This window comes from Mastomys coucha, unplaced genomic scaffold (genome assembly GCF_008632895.1).
Source record: "Mastomys coucha isolate ucsf_1 unplaced genomic scaffold, UCSF_Mcou_1 pScaffold7, whole genome shotgun sequence".
Taxonomy (NCBI): Eukaryota; Metazoa; Chordata; class Mammalia; order Rodentia; family Muridae; genus Mastomys; species Mastomys coucha.
In genome coordinates, this window is record NW_022196913.1 from 38619773 (window position 1) to 38642992 (window position 23220).

Here is a 23220-nt window from a genome sequence, read left to right on the forward strand (position 1 = left end):
AAAACCATAGGAGACTGTGCTCGCAGAGTTCCATGATGAAGCAGATATCAACAAAAATTTTAAGGAACTGAAACAGTCTTAGTGAAAACATCAGACCAAGTACAGAAGACGAGGCAGAGAGCAGCAAGAGCCATGCTGTTAGCCTGATAGGCTGTGGAAAGGACCTGGTGCCAAGAGCAGGTATTCCTCTAAAATATCTAAGCTATGGTGTCCAGGACATGTCAGGGTAAGACAGGCCCATGAGGGCTTGACTGGCGAGTCTGTCAGGGGAGCATAGCAACAGTAACTCGACCTTTGACCAAAGATGATCCTCTTCTACAGAAAAACTGTGAGAGGTAAGGAGGGGCACATCTGCCTAGCCAGCTGGATCAGCCAAACCAACTCGGACAACCAGGAAGGTGACATATGTCACAACCAGACTGCTCTCATGAAGCTCAGGCTGACCTCAAACTCAGCTGTGTGACTAAGGATGACCTTGAACTCTTTTTTTTTTTTTTTTTTTTTTTTGGTTTTTTCGAGACAGGGTTTCTCTGTGTAGCTCTGACTGTCCTGGAACTCAACTCTGTAGACCAGGCTGGCCTTGAACTCAGAAATCCGCCTGCCTCTGCTTCCCAAATCTTGGGATTAAAGGCGTGCACCACCACCGCCCGGCTGACCTTGAACTCTTAATTCTCCTGTCTCAGCCTTTTAAGTGCTGGAATGACAGGTATGTGCTCGCACAGCCAAGGCTGAAATTTGCGAGGATTCTTCTGATGGGGGCATCATCCACCCACTCAGCCAGCATGAAGTGCCTCCAGGCTTCTGCTGAATTCAAGACAATGCAATTCCACATGTGTGCAGCAATGGCTGGAAACAAGGCTCCAGGCCAGAATCACATTTCCTCATCACAGCAATGTTTATGAACTATCACATATGAGCAGAAGGACAAAAATCTGTATGTGAACTTACTATTTGGCACAATGAATTAAACTAGAACTCAAAGACAGTCTCTAAGAATACAGTGATTTTAAATGCCTGCCAATCCATAGGATCTAGCATTTCTACATCTGAGTCACATCTACATAAATGAGAGCAGAAATTGAAGGAGATACTTGCACACCCGCATTTACAGCAGCATTCCTCACAATAACTAAACTGTGGACACAAGAGTGAAAGGGTAAACAAAACCTGGCATTTCCATTCAGTGAATATGACTCAGCCAGTGATGAACCTTGGAGACATTATGTTAAATAACAGTAGCCACTCATGAATATTGTTTGATTCTACTTTTATTCTAACTTATAGAAAAAGAAAGCCAGTGGTGGTAGCGGTGCACACCTTTAATCCCAGCACTCATGAGGCAGAGGCAGGCAGATCTCTGAGTTGGAGGCCGGCCTGATCTACAGAGCAAGTTCCAGGACAGCCAGGGCCACACAGAAAAACCTTATCTGGAAAAACAAAAGCAAAAACAAAAAAGAAAAATCAAACAAACCAACCCAAACAAAACACAAAACAATACCAGAAATTAGAATGGGAACTTCAAGAGCTGTCTCAGGCTTTGAGGAGTCATCATAAAAAGGGTGTAGTTTTGTTTTGCAGGACGAGGAGCTCTGGGGACAGATGGCTGTGGTGACCACACAACTCTGTGAATGAACTTCATGCAGCTAACTGCTTGTCTACTTCTCACAGTTGGAACAAGAAGTTCCACAATACAGAACCCTTAACTGAACCACACAGCAGGCGAGCCCTGCTGCCACTATTGGGCATCACCCTGTCATTATAACCTGCAGATCTCTTGAAGGCTTTGAGGTCACAGGCTCTCAGAGGCAGCTATCCTTGTCCACATAGTTATGTGGCCAACACATGGGCCTGCAGCTGGCCCATGCAGACAACAAGAGCTTCCTGTCTTCAATACAAACAGCATTCCTCAGAGTTCGTTCTGTTGCCAGGACAAGGCATGCACCCATGCTGGAATGCTCCTTGTTTTCTGCTCATCTCACAAAGAATATCCACAGAATCATCCACTTGGCTGCCAACATGCGCAACACGTGGGAAGCTGACAATGAGACTCATGTCATTCCAAATGATCCTGTGTGCAAATTCCCCATTAAAAACTCATCTTTGCTAGTCCACACAAGAGACTTCACTGGCTTTAAGAATATCACCTTTCCATACTCCTCCCAGGACTTCTATTACCTGGCAAGGCAGAGTTAATAAATGACCCAGCTCCTTTACATCCCATGTATCCCATGGAAGACCCTTGGCTTGTACAGCAAATCATTGGGAATTCAGAAACACAAGGGAGGAAAGGGAAGAGAGGGAGGCAGGAGAGGAGGTGTGTAGGTACTGCTGGTCTATACAGGCACTCAAGGAAGGCAGACAAACCTCAGCATTGAAAGAGAGGAGGACAAAGAAAGCCTCACTGTTTCACACATTCTATATACAGAGCCAACAGCCAGGGATTCAGTCAAGTGGGCACCAGTAACTCGTTTCTTCTTTGTCACTTCAACAACTTCCCTTGTTTGTAGAGTGGGGGAGGCACTCCCGCATAAAGCATCCAGCAGAAGGCTCCTACTTGGTCTAAGGAGGCCTTGTCTTTACTGCTGCAGAGGCTGGCACTGCCTGGTCACAGCCATCTCACAGCCTGGGGGCTCTGAGCCACTGCTCGGCAGCAGCAATAGTAAGCCCCATGGGGGACAATTTGAAGGCCAAGTGGCCCCTCTGATAATCCTTTTGCTTTACTGATGAAGTGAGTACTGGATTGTCTGTGACCTGCCCAAGGGTCACCCAGACTGCTGGTGGAAGCAGCAGCAATGAGACCTGACCTCTGACCCCAGGTAACCTTCTCCCATCCAGGGCAGCCTCTGGACACTTGAAGGGTGTGAATGCTCATCTCCTTATCTGATGATCTTTACAAGGAAGAACAAGGCTGGGTGTCGGACTCAGCCTTCCTCTGGCATTATCATTTGAGTCACCAAGCTAGTCCTTTATAATGACCCAACTCACTGGGTACAGTGGCGCTTGCCTTGAATCTCAGCATTTGAGAGGCAAAGGCAGGCAGACCTCCATGGTTTTGAAGTCAGCCAGGTCTGCTTAGAGAGTACCAAGCCAGCCAAAGCTATATAGTAAGAACCTGTCTCAAACAATCAATCAATCAAACAAACAAACAAACAAACAAACTCTAATCAAATTCAAATACTAACCTAGTATGTGTAAGGCCAAGAATGTCCCAGGAGAAGTGTCCAAGGCTGAAGTACTCTTAGTGCTCCCAGGGGCCCTGAGTTCTTAGGTGTACTTAGTACACACCTGAGGATATTGTAAGCAATAACATCATGTACATGAACCACTTTGGTTTCATGTCATATTCCACCTGTGTTATATCTCCAAAGCTGGGCAGCATAGCCTTCTTGAACCTGGTATGTATAAGTAGATCAGAACTGAGACTATCAAAGGCATCAGACTCTCCCTCTGCTTTCTAAATATTAGTTCCAGCTTCTGAGGCTTAGATGACATGCAGCATAATCACTAAGGCATTGTCTTGTAGGAAAGCTAAGGAGTCAGTGGCTAAAGACAAAATTCCCACCTAAAACCCACCCAGCAGAGCAACCGGTATGATGATGAGGGACCCTGACCCTGTCATTCAGTGATGTTGTTGAACTACATAGAAGGAATGCAGAGAAATCATCGTATTCTTGACACTGACAGTTCTCAGACTTGTCCAAACTGCCCTGATGAGACTTTTCCACCACATGGGAAGTCTACTGAAAGTGTTAAGGAAAAGGAAGAGAGGTTATCACCAACATTTCCTCTTCCTGTGCTCATTACAGTGGATTCTGCAAGCACATGTTCCCACCTCCTCACCGAGACTTATTCTCACCAATAATCAATAGTCACAAGAGGATTGAGCAACCAGACTGAAATCTAGCCAACTGTTTTGCATTTAGCTCAACTCTATCTGGGTCAGGCAACTTTCATGAGAAATCTCAGCCCACTCCCTCCACTGTGCAAAACTGTCAGTGTGACAAAATCAGTGGTCTTGTTTCTTCAATGCTAATATGATTTGGTAATAGGGCAGGATAAAGAGTTGGTAAGCTGGAGGTCTGGTTTCTCCCACCTTCAACACTCTGTAACCACACAGGTCCATCTACTCCATAAGCCTGCTGTACAGAGTTTCAGCATGTTCTATGAGGCCACTGATTCACCCAACTAGTTTTTCCACATCCAGTCTGCACAAATAGATCTTGTCCTAGAGATATGGCGAAGAGAACAAGTAGCGCCCCCACTTCTAGGGTGTCTTCTTTAGGGTGGTGTGATGCATTGGGACACTAAATGTTCAAGAAAACAAAGGCAGGGTGGTTCTAGAGAAATTAGTTGCAAGATATTGATTAGCTAGCCTGAGAAAGCTTCATAGGGGTCATATGAGTAGAGATCACAGCTACAAGACATGGCCAGGCATGAAGGGATGGGGGTGGAACAGTCAGGCAGAAGGAGAGTGGGCACAACTGCCCTAAAGGAATAAGAGCAAGGTAAAAGGCCCCTTTGGCTAAGATATCCTGTGAGCCCATAGGGCATGAGCCCACAGGATACCACGAGGTGCTTGGAATGTGCAAGGATGCTTACTGAAGGACAAAGCACACTACTAGCAGGCTCCCAGGATCCTTTGACTGTTCCCCAGTCTCCTGAGCTGTTGGGTATAGGGAGGATACTGAATCCTAGCCAACAGAGAAAAGCAGTAAAGGTAGGACTCCTGAGCAGCTTCAGTAGGAAGCTTTCTAACAGATGTCCATAGTCGCTAGGTTTGCATCACAGAAGGAGCCTGACCCCCCAAGGGCAGGATATTGTTTCCTGCTTGGACAGAGAGAAGAGTAGAAATGAGGCATGGAGGTGTGTGTGACATGGAGTTTCGGTGGAGGCATCTGTTTCTATGTGAGGGCCCAGATGAAGCTATTGTCTCTAATTCTGTTCTTGTCCTGTCTAGTTTGGGAGACACTAGCTGTTTTGAGTGACTTCAGTTAAGACAAATAAAAATAACACACACGGTCTCTTGGCCAGTCTATCCACATTTCAAGCACCACATGTTCCTAGTAGCTGTAGGATAGGATAACATAGAGAGGACACACTCTCTATGGCAGTGAGTTCCCTTGGATGACTCCCCTAGCTTCTTGTTTAAGAATCATGGATGATGCTTCCCTTATCTTGCACACTCAAACTGTGTGAGAGAGGAGAGGAGAGCAAGTGTATCCACACCCTCACAACTGGGTGATGCTATGGTTTGGATATGGTGAGTTCCCATCAAAACCCATGATGATGCTTGGTTCCTAGCAGAGCTGTGTTGGGAGATGAGGCCTTCAGGATGTGATAAGGGCACATGGAGACACTGGTGTGTCCCGAGTACATTCTTACTCTCATGGAACTGGATCAGAGAGTCTTAGAGCCTCTTGTCACTCTCAGGGTCAGGTGTTCCTTCTGCACACACCTGCTTTCCATTCTGAATCTCTATCGTGAGGCCCTTACCAAAGACTGTGTAGATGACAACACTGTGCCCTTGAAAACTATGAGCCAAAAATGCACCTTTTCTGTATAAATACCCAGTAGTCACAGGTATTTTCTAGACCTAGAAGCTAGACAAATGGTTGTATCTGCTTTAATCACTCAGACAATGCCTTTACTCCTTCACAGTCTTTAGGCTCAAGCGTGCCAACTGTCCACACTTCTGATTTTTGAGGAGATCTGAGGTGTGCTCACTTTTCAGAAGGTCTCTGTCTGCAGACTTGTAACCTTTCTTTTCATTCAGCCCTTCAGATGGAGTGCTGGGAGCGAGCCTGTGAGTCACTGGGAGACAACCTGCTTCCCCATCTGCACTCTTTTCTCTGGGAGCTCCACAAAGATAAAGAAGCAGCAGCAATGGAAAGGAAAAGCCAACTGTACAAACATCCACTTCCATGTCACAAGGTGGAAAGGAAAATTGCCAAAAAGGAGATCTTGGAAAAATAGCAGAGAACAATCACCCCCTGAAGAGAACATAAAATGACACCCCACAGTGACACCACAAAGGAGATGGAAAATAAGAACCAACCATGAATGGGTCAGAGAATCCCACTGAGTTGGGGGGGAAGAGCTACAAAGGAAAAAAGGGACTTGAAATGAGTGCTGTGGTGTCCCAGGGCTGCAGAGTGGACATGCTGGGCTAGTGCATTCTGTAATTCACTCAGACGTTCTTTCAAGGACAACATTTGTGTATCAGCGAGTAAGCTGAAACTCCCCTTAGCAACTCCAAGTTCATATCAAAGTTCTTTTAATATTTTCTATGTGTAGTAGATAGGAAACATATGCATTGAACTCAGAGAGCCCATCAGAGAGCTAGAGAGATGGCCCAGGAGTTAAGAGTACTTATTACTTGATTGCTCTTCCAGAGGCCTTAGCTTAGATCTCCAGGTAACTCACAATGTTTCTGTGCATACCTATAAAGCGCGCGCGCACGTGCGCGCGCACACACACACACATACACACACACACACACACACACACCTCACCAGATACATGAGAAAACTGAATAGAAAGTCCAAAGAAGACCAACTTGTTGGTGATGAAATTGCCAATAGTTTAGTGGTTTTGGTAACTGCCATTTATGGGGAACGTGGGCTAGGGGATATTTCCAGTCCTGGAGCAGAATTATGGACTGAACTTGTTAAGATGGACAAACACCACTGCTTCACAGCAGCCCATGGAACAGCAAGGTTTATCTCCCTAAACACAGACTAGAGCACAGGATTTTTCTTCTTCAAAAAGCTGGTTGCAGCTTTCTACTGCCTACAGAGCAAAGACCAAATGTCTTGTACCATTCACATTCCTTTAGAAGCTAGGCCCCCCTCCCTGCCACATTTGTACCTAGGTCTATGTCCTTATGGGCAATGAGGCCTGAGAATCATGGAACAATTGGGAGATAAAAGAGAGAAGGGAGTAGGTGCCAGATGAGCCATGTGACAACTAGTGAGAAGGAAAGCAGGATGCAAGATGGCTTGAGCTCACAGTTCTCCTGCCTCACCCTCCTAAACGCTGAAATGAAAGATGTGTGCCACTGCAGTATGTTCCTGAACAAGAGTTCTTAAACTGTACTCTCATGTTAGTAAAAGTCTTAGACTAGATCAACAAAGGTGTGTTCAAGGCTCTCCCTTTGCCTTGCCAAAGCTCAATTTCACACATTTCAGAAACAGTCAATTTTGACACTCTGTATCAAAAAACTAACCAACCAACCAACCAAAAATAAAGTAGGCAAACAAAAACAGAAGCAAAAACAAAAATAAAAGAACAAAACAATTAGAGGCTACTCATATGTGACATCTGGATTTATGGTAACTGAAATGTCACCATGACTGACTACACAACTGCAGGTTAAATAGGAGTGTGGGTAAAATGGCAGCAGAACCAAGACCCCAAATGTACAGGATGGCACAGGCCCAAGGAATACCCCTGGGGCTAGAGGTCAGGTCAATGACAAAGACAAGTACTGGGTCCACTTACCTCCATTAAAGGGCATCTTTGTTAGCAGGAAGAATAACAGGAATGGACAATAATAATGTCCTCAGGCTCTATTATAGCCATACATGGAATAAATGTCTACTTAGTGAATCCTTTAAGTCACAACTATAACCACCTTCCTGAGGGAGGCATTACATGGACTGACTGAGGTACACCCAGGAATAGGGAATCATGAAGCTGAAGAGCTCTGTGATGACAGAACCCTTAAGGTTGTTAATGTCATTTTGAATGGCACAGCGATGTGAAGGGGCACCGCATGCTGGATTCAAGTTCAAGTGCCAAAGTCAACGAAATAAGAAATAGAACCTGATGCAAAGGTTCCTCTTGTTTAATCCAGCCAGGGTGGACAGGTGACTCTGCTTCAGAGAGGCCTGTAGAGGACACAGAATGTCCTGTATTTGACACTGTATTCTGTGAAAAATTCTGTTTTTATAGTTATTTATAAGTTGTATGCACTACTGCAAACTCCTTGTGTCTGTAGACATTTTCATATTTTCACAATATACGTAAGGACAACAGAGCTGATAAGTCCCACATAGCAGTTACAGACTGCTGGTAGGCAGTCTGGAGGCAGGGGTTTGAGTTCTGGCTCCTCTTCCTCACTAAATACCTCCTTGTGCAAGTTATTTCCTTAAACCTCAGGCAAAATTTCTACAATGGAGGTAATGATGCTCACCGGGTGGCAACACAAGCAGCGTTCAGAAGTGTGCATAAAGTTCACATTCAGTAACACCAGCTTCCACTTCCTTGCCTTAGGAGCACACTTAGTGAGGTCCAAGGCTGACAGAATGTGTAGAACCCTTATGTGTAGAAAAGGCTTTTGGTAGGATCTATGATTAATATAAAACATAAGCCAATTATCTATACTCATTGGGAGACTTGCCCTCGCAACTTACCAAAGGACTTGAACCTGGAAGATTCTCTAAGAGTAACGAACCATTACCAAGCCACTGCCAACCAGGATATCCTCAATAGTCCTTCCTGTTTGCTTCTTCATTGAATCAGTACTCAGCTATCATATACATGGTGCTCCGTGTTGGAGAGCATTACATGGAGTGCCTAGGCCAGGAGTCACGGTATGCCTGACTCCTCATGTCAGGGCTGTGGATTAGTCCTTCTAAAAAGATGTAAGGTGGAGTCATAATCAGACTCCAGACAAAATGATGCCTTTTGGTGATGAACAGTGAGACCAGCTAACAGTGTACAAATGGCCAAGGATAGAAGGGAGGCCATGGCTCCTAGCAAGCACTTCCCATACAGAGAGGGCAGCTGCATGCTTCCACTCTAATACAAAGGTACTAACCAGGTTTACTAAAGAACCAACTCTCTTCTTCCTCTGGATTCCTTCCACCCCAACAGCCCTTGCATCTTAAAGCCTCAGCCTTCATTCTATAAACAGCAATACCAGCTGGACAAAATGGTGTCAGGGAAGACAGGGTCAAAAACTCCAAATCACAGTGGGGCTTCCTGCCATTCTCCCTCTGTTATGTAAAATAGAAGAATCTGGAGCTGGGCTGGAGCTAAAGGGGCCTTAGTTCACCCGTGCCCAACAAGGGCGATCTGCCTTTGGTTTGGAGGGAGTTCTGAGCCCTTTCCCAGAACCAACACAAAGCAAATACCAAGAATGACAGGATTTCAAAAGGCGCAGGTTAGAGTAGCCCGGCACTGCTGGTCTCTCAAACAACAGCACCAGAGTGAGCTTTCTGTGGTCACAAAAGCACCCTTTGCTACAGGAATCATCAAAGGTTCCGCAGAGAGGAAATAAAACACAGCTCCAAGTGCTGAGCGCCTCCGATTTTCCTGTCCTTGTGTTCCATGAGGGCAGTTCAAAGGCCCTGCCTGCCTGGGCTGCTGAGCTGTTCACTCCATCACACTGAGGCAGGATAAAAAGGGAACTTATGAGGATGCATGTGGGAAAGGAAAGGATCCCCTCTTCTCAAAATTTGACTAAAACTTCTTTCCAGTTGAGAACTCCAGTAAAATTAACAGCATGTGTTGCAAAGGCTGCTGAAATAGCTAATATTCCCTTCACATGTAGATAGTAAAAATTAAAGTAACAATGAACAAAGCTTAAGGCCTAAATGTACATGACCTTGGGTACAGCTTTATTCCTTTCCCCATAAACAGTCTAAGCACTACAAAGCTCTTTACATTGAGCTCATCCTACCTTCCTGCATCCCTGCCTGTGGACTTTTACCTAGCTAACTGTAACCCGGTTTTGCCCAGCACCCCCCAGGAACCCAGTGATAAGATAGTAACTTCAAACCCAACCAAGATCTTAAATCTGACTATTGATTAAACAATGCACTGGGACTCTCAGAGAAGTGTATCCTGAAACTCTCAGATATGCCTTTCTTTCTTCTGAGTGACTCTCTTTCTCTTATGCTGGTTCTTGAGCCTATATAAAAATATCTGAGTGTGAATTCTTAACAGCTTTCCCCTAAAGCAGTACTTTTAAAATTCAAACCAAACAAGCTTGGTGCTGCTGAAATAAAACTGCTTTCAGCAGCTTTTCCTGAACTGGGAGAGAGACTCGCACATGAGCCACTTTATAGAGAGCATCCACCCTTTCAGCAAGTTAGAAAGATAACCCTTTAGGTCAAAGCATAACAAATGGTTGCCTTAAAAATAAGGCATACATTTAGTAAGTTAATATTTTAAAAATATGGAAAAGGAAGTGAGGTCTGGTGAATGCCTGTAATCCCAGCACTGCACAGGTTAAGGGGCGAGGATGCTATAAACAAAAGCCCATCCCAGGCTACAGAGGTAGACCCTTTCTCTGAAATTGTATAACACACACACACACTCACACATACACACACACAGAGTCACATGCTCACACACACGCACACACACACACACACACACACACACACACACACACACACAATGTGCTGCTGGAGGTTGCAGGGAAGCAAGGAATATAGCTCGGTGGTAAAGAACTGGTTTGATACAATTAAAGGCCTGGGTCTACCCCCTGCCCCTGTGTCATTAAAAAAAAGATAAATAAATAAATAAAAATAAAAATATGGAGGAAACGGATGACTGGCGTATTTACGACATTAAGGATCAATAACTGAGGGAGTGCAGTAGAGTTGCTTTGAATATATGGAAGCTTAAAAGTGACTACTTCTGCTGTTGTCAGTACTTTTTATGAGTTGCTTTATGAGTAATGATATTATACTGGTCCAGGAGACCAGTTTCTAGATTTTAAAGGGTTAGAACTCTTACACACACACACACACACACACACACACACACACACACACACACACACACACAATCCCAGGGCTGATAAGGGCAATTACAAACCAGATTCTTCTGTCTGTCTGTCTGTTTGTCTGTCTGTCTGTCCGTCCGTCTCTCTCCTCTTTCTCTCTCTCTCTTTCTGCATACCTCATTCAGCCTGCTTTGCATTGCTAAGCTGGGTACCCCCTCAGCTCAGTCTCTTTCCTCACCAAGTGTCCCATGCCTGCTGTGAGCCAAAGAAACCCTCACCCAAGAGTCCAGGGAGAGGAGGAGAGCCTGATTTTCTCCATGGAGGAATCCTGCCTTCAGCAGAATGGTGAGTGTCACATTCTATCTGGTGTGGAGCACACACACCAGCTAAGAGCAAACACATCTTGATGACTGCCTTCATCCTCTCCACTATCTGCATGAGCTCTCAGAGGTGAGAAAACTGACTCATTCAAGACAACTAGAGAGCAGTGGACTTGTGTTAGGGTCCAAACGCTGGCTAGATCCAGTTCTTTACGAGCTGCTTACATGGAGTCATGCATGTGTGTGAATACTTGAGTGCACGTACGAGAGAAGCAGGTGGTGAACATGGTAATTTGTCATACATTGTCTTTCAGTGTGGACAATACAACATCAATCAAGAATACAATTGCACCTGGGCTATGTATGTGTCTAGATGTCTATGAAGCACATAGGAATGTGCTTCAAGGACTTGAAGGGAAAAATCATTATTGACATGCCTTATTTTTTCTACCCAATAATAACAAACAATGGCTAATATAAAAAATTATTCTTCTGTACAAAGATATGGATGAGTCACATTAGGTATAAATTATGATGTTTAAGAATGGTTGAAACTGTAAAACTTTTGTTATATATATGTTTTACAACAGTTGAAAATCATTGTAAGCTATTTAGAAAGACATATGACACAAGAACAAGATAATATTCCGAGGCTGACATGAATTAAACCCAATGTTTAAAGTATTTTCATATTAATTACTAAATTGAATTAAAGTTGCCTTTGCCACAGTTACCTCTGACATAACAGGCATTTATTGCTTCATCCAAAGGACACTGTTCCATGTCTTGCATCATTTGAAAACATGTTGCCCCTTCCTTGTCTCCCTGTTTACCAGCTTATCTGAATCACCAGTGGCTACTGAGGCCATTCCTTCCTGTCTTGCTCAACCAGTTCTTTACCTGCACCCATTACTCTCCCACACTCTGGTCCCTAGGTGATCTCAGCTGTGCCCACAGCCTTCAGCTTCTCCTCATTTATGGTGAGGACCCACATTCCTTGTTGCTGAGACTCTGAGTTGAGAATCACGTACTAAAGCAAAGCTGGGAGATGCTCTCAGGGGACCACCTTCCTAAAACACAAGTCATCGTCTTCTATTCCCACATCCCACAAAAGAAAGGGTGGTCAGTAGCTCCAAACTCGGTAGGACTTGGGGGTCAAATTTTGCATCTCTCGGACGTTGTGGGAAATGCACACATGCATGTATGCACACACTTGCACCCATCTATCCAGGTGCAAGCAGTTATGTGTTCATCTTTCTGTGATCTTCTCAGACTTCAGTTTTTTTATTTGGCTGTGGATTCCATCTTGCCCAAGGCCCTGGCCTTTATTTACCTCTTCTTCCTTACAGAGATACGGCATCAGGCTCCCTGCTCCTAGCTTGGCCTGAAAGGTTGGCCTGTTTACAACTGCAGCCTAAGTGATTCCTCTAAATCAAACATCTAATGGGCTTCCTCTCTTACTTGGGTTCCTTCATTGACTTGCTACTATTCTAAGTTCATGGAGGACAAAATTTTTGTGTGGTGCCCAGCCTACTTCTCAGGTTTTGCTAGTCATGATCCAGACTCCCAACAGGTTCTAATGACATTCGGTACCCAAAACTCAGTAAGCTCCAGCGAAACTCTAATGACCCACAGTACCCAGAAGGCACTAGGCTCTTCTGGTCTTTGAGAACTTTCATCAGATAATGAACCCAAAAGCCATAGCTTAGGAAATTCTTTTTGATGCTAATACTCTTAGTGCAATCAGAGTACATTCCCCGACTTCTCCTTCTTGAACTCTGAAGTGTCCTGGGAGACAAGACGGTATGTGCTTATGCAACCTCAGAGCCTGATGGGGCCTAGCTAGGGTCTAATATATACCCAAATTGACAGCTTACTATTTCCCTGGCTCTCAAATGTTTAACAAGGAAAGAATAAAGGGAGAATTAGCTTTTACGTGAGCTGCCAAAAAAGAATCATTTGAAATAGAACAAATCTGGCATGGCACAGTGATTTGAATAGGAGTCATTGACAGCGCAGTTCTATGGCGCTATATAATTTAAGGTGTATGCCTCTCTTCTCAGGCAAATGGATGACTTTTACTTCATTAACAGTGAATCTTGGCAAACCAGGTATGGTCTCACTTCTCCCATGTATGTTTGAAGGTTTGCAAGAAGCCTGGGACTTTTTATTTGTTTTCTAAAGGATTTATTTATTTCATTATTTTATTTTCATTCTAGGGTAGGGGATGGGGAGATTGTCCCACATTGCTTTCTTACAATCCCAAACTCTTTCTAGGAATTCCAGCTTTCAGCTCTGTGTTCTGCCCTGCCCTGCCCTGTCCTGCCCTGTCCTGTCCTATCCTGTCCTGTCCTGCTCTATTTTTGCAGGTGAGAACAGGGAATCCTGGAGGGTATAACAGGATCCCAGGGTTTTCCTAAACCAGTAAATGTGCAGTGAGGAAGGAAAATGCAGATGGGGCAGGCAAGGCCAGGCTGTTGACAGAAAAGGAAGGGCTTAGACCACAGGAAAGACAGTCTGTTAATCATTAATCCCACCCAGTCACTTCACTTCTTCTCAGCTGGCCTTTGATCTCCACCTCCACAGGATGGAATTCCGCCAATGCTAGTGATTGAGTTTAGGATTCTAGGGTTGTGAAATACTCAAACTGGAAGGGTTTCTCTGTGTTTTTGCTCTTCCTAACCCAACCTCCCCCCACCCCGCCAACATATACAATATTTATTTCAGGAATGGGCCTATGCTTTGAATACATTAGAACATCCACCTCCTAATACCAGAGGAAAAGACCAAAAGCTGACAGAATTTAAGTCATCTGCTATGGTCATAGTTGTCTGAGGGACTCAAGCCACAGCTCAGATCTATCGATTTATCTACATCAATCTATGTATTCTTTTGCTGTATAGACAGTTTTGTTTTCTAAGTACAGTGGCAGCAGTGTTAGAATTCCAGCATGACAAAACTTGGCCCATAAGGAACCATACAACTTAATAAGGCTTTTTACTCTGTAAAGAATACAGCTAAACCCTATAATTTCAACATGCCAAGGGCTCAAAATATTTGCTGGCTTTGCTCTCCTCCTCTGATTTTGAGATGTATCTATCCTTACCAAATTGAAAGGCCCCTAATAACCATGCACTTTGAAACCTAGCTATACATTTAGGCAGTTGGTGCATGTTTTTGTCTTCTAGCTTCTGCGAAGATGAGGCCCATGGTTCTCAGGGAGGCCTCGTGTTTGCATTCTTAGCATGCAGAAGACACAGCACATTTGTCCACGCTCTCCAGGCCTTCCAAAGTAATTTCCTGTTTGAAGGACTGATATAGTTTAAGAAAAGGTAGCCCTGGGTAGCAAAGCATGGCTCCCTGTTGTACAGCTCACCACCCACTTTGCTCTGTACTACAGCATCCTGTTCACACAGGGACTTCATTACTAGTCACATCTATTACTATTCACCCTCGCATTGTGATTTCAGGAACTCCAACGCTCCAAGACAGGTCAGAAAAATGATTTAAAGGCAAGTGTTCCAGTTCAATCTTTTTATCTTTTTGAGATAGGTTCTCATTTTATAGCCCAGGCTAGCCACAAATTTACTCAGCAGTTCAAGTTAGCCTTGAACTTTTGGCTATCATTCTATCTCAATCTCCCAAGCACTAGGATTACAGGCAGTACCCATCATACCTGTCTCCATCCCTCCTCCTCTTCCTCCTCCTCTTTTCCTTCTTTTGCTGATAAATTTGTTGCTTTGGTTTTTCCAATTTACCTACAGGATGACTGATAGAAATCCTTCAATCTGTGGATTCTCTAATCGTGCCAAGTTGAGCCAGAGGAAAACAATTAAAATTTGTGTGTGTGTGTGTGTGTGTGTGTGTGTGTGCAGTATGTGTTCAGGTGCATGTACTTAGATATATGTGCAATGCACAGGAAGAAGCTGGTTGTCCTGCTCTATCATCTACTACTTCTTCCCTTAAGACACGGTCTCTCACTGAACCAGTACTATGCTACTGGCCAGCAGACTCAGAGATCCTTCTATTTCTAGTACTCTATGGTGCTGAGATTACAGCAACCATGCCCAACTTTTGAAAGATTTTTTTTTTTTTGTATGTATGACTAGTTGACTGTATATGTGTATACCACATGTGTATCCAGTGCCTGTGGAGGCTGGAAAGCAATTTTCGATTTGTTGAGAGTGGATTTTCATACAGTTGTGGGGTGCCACGTGGGTTCTGGAGCCTAGATTCCAGTCTCTGCAAGAGCAATACGCCCTCTTAAGCTCTGAGCCCCTCTTCCAACTCTTCATACGGGTGTTAGGGATTTGAAAACAAGTCTTCATGCTTATATAAGCTTTCTCACCCAAGGGGGGGAAAGTCCAGTTAAAATAAAATGGTTTGTCAAAGGCTTATGGTAAACTTTGACACATATGCTTGGTAAAAAAAAAAAAAAAAAAAAAAAAAAAAAAAAAAAAAAAAATGCCCTGTCAGTAGAGCTGGCCCATACAGAGCCACGTTTACAGGACAGAAGAATCTGCTACAGAAAGACCCACGTATTAGAGATAGATGAGAATAGGGGAATAAAAAGAACCAGCGAATACATATTCTCATGGAACTTGCCAACCAGAGGCAAGGCAAATGTTTGCACTCTAAGATGCAGTCAACTGCTTGTCCAACAGGCGATCTCCATTCTCTTCATTCCATAGCTCAACAAGATCCATTCTCTTCATTCCACGTGTCTGCTGCTCACAACTTGGAGCCATTTGGTGCAATCACTCAAGTAAAAAGCAAGGACAAAACAAAACAGTGTAGTGCCAATACCTAGCAATCCTGTTGACTGAAATAAGTCCCTACAATTTCAGCAACACAGACAAATACAGAAAATATAACAATGCAGGACTTCAGAAGAATATATAAGTATAAAGACAGATAGTATAGTAAGAATCATCCTGCCCTTATGGATTAGAATCATTCAGTATTTCCTTGAGAGTTTAAACTCATCAGTGTCATGTCAGGGAAAAAAAACCACAACTCTCCACCTAGAGCAGTCCTTAAATTTTTTTCTACTCTATTTAGCAGTTAAGTCAAGACTTGGGGTTTAATTTTGCAATGTCATCAGTAACTTTAGGCATTTTATAATTTTGCATTACTCTTTGTATATGTAAAATTCATCTAGTCGTTTGGGCTGTTTAGGAATCGAGGAGGGTTATTATAATGAGAACCTTCTTGAGAAAATTTCTCAAGAAAATTATTCATTGTTAGTTTAAAAAAAAAGTTACATAGTTACATTTACATGTCTATCTCCAGGGAAGATCTCTGCTTGCAAAAGGTACCATCTTTTGTTACAAATCAAAAAAAGCAGAATTATGGGAAGGGAAAGGTAGTGATGGTAAAGGTGTGGATTTAATGACCAGAGAAACTAAAAAAAGATACCTATGATAATATGATCAAATGGTACATCCTGAAAACATGCATACAAGTAACATTATATAGATTGGACAGATTATATGAGAAAATATATATGTAAATACATATCCACCCACCCACACACACACATACATACATACACACACATATTTAAAAGAAAGCAAGGAGAGAATCTAAAGGTTTGGAGGGAGAAGAAAAGAAGGGAAAGGAGGAAGAAAGGAGAGAAATAAAAGGCATTTTAACAACACAAAAATAAATAAATTGAGGAAAGTGTTTTTAAAAATGGACCAGAAATGTAGTTTGGTAGTAGCACTTTCGCTAAAAGATTCAAGGCCCTGGATCCTATCTCTAGCACTGCAAAAACAAGCAAGCAAGCAAAAACCTAAACCAACAACAACAAAATCCTACTATATCCAACATTAAATCATCTTAAAAAATAAAACAAGGTAATGATCTTGACTTGTTTTTTTTAACTTTTGCTTTGTTTGTTTGTTTTCTTTTGTTATGGTTTTGTTTTTAAAGAGACATGCCCCATTATGCTGTTCCTACTGGCTTTAAACCCCTGGTCACAAGCTAGTCTCCTACTTCAGCTTCCTGAGGAGCTGGGGCTAGCAGTGGGTGCCACAGTATGCAGAGGCTTGCTTGGGAGACAGACACATCTTAAGCAGTACTGGATCACCTGGCCTGTGACATTATGGCCTTAGCTGGGAAGGAGAGACATGCTGTAATCAGTTGAATCTGCTTATGTAAGCAACTCTTTAGTCCTTGATAAGACAGCATGACTTTCATAGAGAGACAGGAGATGTGATTTGCACTTTTTGTCTGTGTCTCTTACAACTAAATCTAGTGTTCACCATGTGTGAGTGGGTATGTGTGAATGCAAACACACTCACATTCATGAGTTAAAAAAAGGAAAAGCCAACCTCCGATATAGCCTGTGTGTTTCACCTCACAATGGTCTCAGAGGCAGGGACCCCCACCACTCCTGTGGTCCTGCTCAGACCTGACCTTTTCTTTAGATAGTGCACACTTTGCTGCTGTCCAAGGACTTCAAGAAGTTGCCAGTAATCTCCATTTTATGACTTAATTACACAACCACTCATCCCGTTGGCAACTTGAAGAAAGCAAAAGTATGAAGGGTAGAACATTTAACCACAGTGTACCTTAGAACAAAATCTAAAGCAGAAGAAACCAGAAAATACCCACAAGTCAGCAGTATTTCTGTTGTTGGTTGTTTTTCTGTTTTTCAAGACAGCATTTCTCTGTGTAGTTCTGGTTGACCTGGAACTCGCTCTGTAGACTAGCCTGGCCTCAAAATCCACTCAGAGATCTGCCTGCCTCTGTCTCCCAAGTGCTGGGATTAAAGGCATGTGACACCACTGACTGGGCAGTACCATTTCTTGAAACAAGCAGCCTACCCTCTTGGCCAGCTACATAAGAAATCAAAACCATACCCCAGTCCTCTGGAAGAACAGTAAAAGCTATTAACCACAGGGCCATCTTTCCAGCCACAAACATAATTGTTCTTAATAGCTCATTCTACGTCAAAAAAAAAATAGCAGGCTGTTTATACAAACATATACAATAAGATAATTACTAAAATCAGAAAAGTGTACAAAGAGGAAATTAAACTAAAGGCATTAGGATGAAAAGAAAGAGGATAAGACTTGAAGCTTGTATTGTCAGAGTGGCTTCCATTAGCACTGGGAAGGTTCTGGACTACTGGACCAATATGATCCACAGTCTGCTTTAATGATTCAGTGAATAGAGTTGTAGACTAACACGGCTACAGTGATTCATTTATGTATGTATGTGTATGACGACTTTCGTGTTACAGTGGCAGAGCTAAGTAGCTACAATAGAGACCCCCATGTCCTGCACCACCTAAAATTTTTACTATCTGGCTCTTTTCAGAACAGTGTGCAGATAGCCAGGTTTTGCAATTCACTACCTAGGAGACAGAAGCAAATCCATTTAGAGAGGGATGGAAATTTAGGTTATCTAAAGAAGTCTTTAACATACAAATTGAAGAGAACTGGAACGACTCAAATTTTATTACTCTAGAAATCACTACCTAATCTAGACCTAACTCCTCCCTGTTACCAAAGACTAGGAAAGCCAGACCTTTATCTGCCTCCTGATCCAACAGGCCTTTCCACAGGCAGTGGTAAGGGTGGGGTGGGGAACACAAAACTAGCAACTAAAACATCTACAGATTCTCCTGCTGTGTGGGTATGTGGTTGTCTTCCAGAGAACGGGATACAAGTAAAAGCCACCCCATATTTGACAGAGGAGATCATACCGGAAACAAATATGGCAGGTCCTCTGAATGCTTTCTCTGTGCTATTTCAAAAGAACGAATGTTAGCAAGTCTTGCCACTTAATGTTCTAGTACTAAGACTGACGATTCAAACGTAGAGCACCATGGTCATGCCCAAAAGAAGGTTAAAATTGTGCATTTTGTATGGTCTTAAAGTAGAAGAAAAGATCTCAATGAGTCCAAAGTATGCCTACTGCAGTCCATAGAGATAATTCTTCAGGATGCTCTGCTGGACGCAGGACTGGGGAACCCAATGGTATATTACCAAGTGCACAGAATGCCAACACAGAAACTTCCAGAGAAATCAGCAGCCCCCATGCCAGCCTGAGCTGATCCCCAATCTCCAAACCATTACGCAAACTTCCATTCTCCTTGATGCCGGGCACTGAGCCCACGCTGGGAGTTTCTCTGTAATCACAAAGGCATCAAGAGTGTGTGTTTCCCAAGTGCTACCACCCCAAAACTAGCACTCGCAGTTCCTGCCCAGCTCCTCTCAGGCAGCAACTCTTGGGCTGACCTTTTGTAGGGACTAGTCGTGGCAGTTCCTACTTACGTAATGCATACAAAGTGAGGATGATTCCAGCCAGGCAAAATCCTTCAAAGAACCTGAGTGTGCTGAACATTGTCACATTCACTGACAGTGCCACAGTCAGTCCAAAGATGAGGATGAAGATGGTGGAAAACAGTAGCACAGGCCGCCGGCCAACCCTGCATGTGAAGAGGGGAGAAATCAGGCATCCGTGTTAAACGGGAGGGCAATGGTAAGAGCTGAGACCCCGCCTCCAGTGAACACTCTATACATGTTGAAGGAGTATGGGCTAAATGTCTTCATACTACTTATACCCATGTCACTAGGTCATGCCTTATGCCCTTAGGATAGAGGCCTCTTGTGGGATGTTAAGCCCACATCCTCGTCTGAGACTAACAGCAGAGCTCAGACAGCTACTAGGAGAGAGAATTAGGATGTGGCCCTGATTGCTGATGCTGAGTCCATCTCTGTGTATAAACAGGGATACCTCAAGGGAAGAGAATAAAATCAATAATAACTCCCCAAACACAAACCTTGACACACCCAGCATAAAATGGCTTGAGAAAGTGCCAACCTTTGGAACTGGCCCAAAAGTAAACATAGACATGGAGGCCTATTCTCCAGTGGTTACCTTAGGGAGGAATCTTGTCTCACCAGCAGACTATAGGTCCCAGGTTGGGCCAGCTGCAATCTGCTTCAGCTACCTGACAACATGTAATTCTAAAGGGACCACAGGGATCACACATTAAGCCTAGACACTTTGAACCATAAATAAACCCCCTGGTGACTCACTGTAGACCCTGCAGGAAAGGGGAGTGGTAGACTGAGTTCACAAGCCACACACAGGACTGACTGGCGCATGATCAGTGGCCACTAGGGGACAATGTACTTGGGGGCAGTCAGAGGGCAGATGGGGCAGTCCATGGAAATTGAAAAGTCACGAGTTCTCTAGTCCCCATCTAACCATCTACTTTCTCTGCTTATTACAGGTAAAACTATGGCGAGCTGCAGCAAACAAATTAATATTTAACACATCTGGTGTGGGCTAAAGGATAGTTCATGGAGAGGCTGGGGGAAGAGAGAAGCAAGGAAATGCTGGCCTGGTGCCCTAAACACCACATAGCTTAGATAAATGCCTTTAGTTGTCCTAGACATTTATGACAAGGCATTGGCATACAGTAAACCAGGGAGGGGGCAGGGCAAAGAAATAGCCGGTGGAATGGTTGCTTCCCAGGGCTAGGTGAGAATAGAGAGTGTTTATGAGAACATTTTCTCAGTCTCCACAAAGATGATGGAAATTCTTTAAACTCAGGGTGGACAAAGGATCTAACTCTGTAAACACATTCAAAAGCCATTGAATTGTGCTCGTTAAAGAGCAGGCTTTATATGTGTGTGTGTGTGTGTGTGTGTGTGTGTGTGTGTGTGTGTGTGTGTGTGAATGATCTCCCACTTAAAACTCATTTTTAAGATAATGCAAGGCCTTGCTCTGCCTCATCTCCTATAATTTTAATTTATGTAACATGTAATATAAAATAAAACACATGTAAAAATATATAAATATATGACAGTAATATATGTAATAGTTTTAAATATAAAATGTAAATGTATAAAATATAACATTTAAACTATGATATAAATACAAAGTAACATATTTTAAGAAAACATGGGGGCAGGCACAACAAGCCAGCCTGAAGCCCCAAGCTAAGCGATTTGCTTTTCAGCCTCCTCCTGCACTTCTTGCTGCTGTTTGATATCATCTTTCTGTGCAGCCTAGTCTGGCTAACCTAGAACTCTCGGTATAGCCCAGGTTGACCTCAAACTGGCAATGCTCCTACCTCCAACTTCCCCAAGCCTTCTGATTTCAAGGAGTATGCTATCAGCCCACTTCTCCCTAATTTTCAAACATGCTTTTTCCTGTTCTGTTTTTGTCTTAGAAAAGATGCTTGATTGGTTTTTTTTGTTTTTTTTTTTTTTTTTTTTTTTTTTTTTTTTGGTTTTAAATTTTGTTAAATGAACAAACAAACAAAACAAAACATTCTAAGCATATTCCTCCCTGATCTCTTAAACCAGTAAATCATTACACCTGCCAATCAATGGGGCCTGAGGGACACTCGTGATTTCTGAAGTCAGAAACACCTTGGTTCTGCATCTAGGCTCCTACCACATCATTTCTGAGCTGTGTGATCTTGGGAAAGCCCAAGCTTTCTCCACTGGGCCCATTTGTGTCTATGGGATTTGTGTCAAGTGTGGGAATGTGCCAGCCACTCAGCGATTGATTGTTCACTACAAGTGAATTACAAGTCTCATGGGAGCTGGTTCCCCGGAGTGGGATCAGAGGTGGGGGACAGCTGAAGCCTTTATCTTTTAGGATCTTCAAAGGTATCCCTATCTGAATTCAATTCTCAGAATCTATCTTTTATTTTTTACTTTTATTTTTTTGCTGTTTCAGGGCATAAGGGACTCTGAAAATGGGATCACCTCAAATGAGCTGACTTTCCAAGAAGGGCAACATGAAAAGAACTTGATTTTACTGGTTTGGAAGACGGAGGAACCCAGAAAACAGGTGGCTGCTAGGAACTAGGAAAGACAAATAAATGGCTGTTCCCTCCAGTCTCTGGGAAGGAGGTCTTCCCTGGTGATTTCCTGTTTTTAATCCCAGTGACACCCATGTTGGGATTGTTAACTGTAAGATGATTAATTTGTGTTGAAGCTACCAAGCGTGTAGTAGTGACTGACACCAGTCACAGGGAACTGATACTGAGTCTCCAAACAGAAATCCCATTCCAATAAAGTGACTGGAGAGATTGAAATTCAGGGATTGTTTATGGAAGATGGGGCAAGCTGGCAAAGAACCTACAGGACAATATCCACTGTGAAGTTCCTATCAGCCGGGATGGGGGAGGGCACAGGCCACCATGCTCCTGTGGGAGAGAGAGGCTCTGTGTAGAGGGGACCTGGCAGATGCCTCTTGCAGTGTTGCAGAGACAAATGCCTGAAGTGTTCCCTCCTCCCTGCAAATCTTCAGTTTGTATCCCTATCCCCCCAGCTATACTTTCATCCAGCCTATTATTGCTGTCATAAACACAGGCAATTCCTCAATAGAGCCCTGTCCTGAGAGTCTCTCAGCTGGCTGAACTAACATGTTCTCAGAACAAGGTCACTCACTGTCTTAGTCAGGGTTTCTATTGCTGTGATGAAACAGCATGACCTAAGAAACTTGGGTCAGGCAGGGTTTATTCAGCTTATGCTTTCACATTACAGTTCATCATGGAAGGAAGTCAGGATAGGAACTCAAGCAGGGCAGCGACCTGGAGAGAGGAGTTGATGCAGAGGCCATGGAGGGGTGCTGCTTACTGGCTAACTCCTCATGGCTTGCCCAACCTCCTTTCTTATAGGACCCAGGGCCACCAGCCCAGGGATCCTCCCCCATCAATCACTTACTAAGAAAATACCCTACAAGCCTGCCTATACTCTGATCTTATAAGAGACATTCTTTCAGTTGAGGTTCCTCCCTCTCTGAAGACTCTAGCTTGTGTCAAGTTGATATAAATCTAGTCAGTATACTCACTTAACCTGGGAACAGGCCAGAAGCTAGCAAGTCTCCCTCCCATATCCTCCTGCCTCTGTCTCAATAGCTCTGGGATTAGGTGCATGTGACCATGCCCAGCTTTTTACACAGGTGCTGGGGACTCAAACTCAGATCCTCACACTTATGGAGCAAGTGCTCTTACCCACTGAGCCATCCCAGCAACTCCAAAACTCTTTAAGAAAAGCAGCCTACTGCTTAAATGCCTATACACGGTGGCTGCAATTTTAGAAAGCTTAACCTATGCCTCCCTCAGCTTCATCAGGCAGCCCTGAAACTGACCCTGCTGTGAGAAACAAAGTTCCCATTTTAAAT

General features: G+C 43.6%; 1 protein-coding gene across 2 annotated transcripts in view; it reads right to left on the minus strand.

The window, feature by feature from the left end:
• Slc22a23 (solute carrier family 22 member 23) overlaps positions 1-23220 on the minus strand; it is a 161533-nt gene that overhangs the window by 97030 nt on the left and 41283 nt on the right. For both annotated transcript variants that reach the window (XM_031359170.1, XM_031359171.1), the window contains exon 3: positions 19344-19498. In XM_031359170.1, the coding sequence (XP_031215030.1) occupies positions 19344-19498 (155 nt within the window). The remainder of the gene's footprint in view (positions 1-19343; positions 19499-23220) is intronic.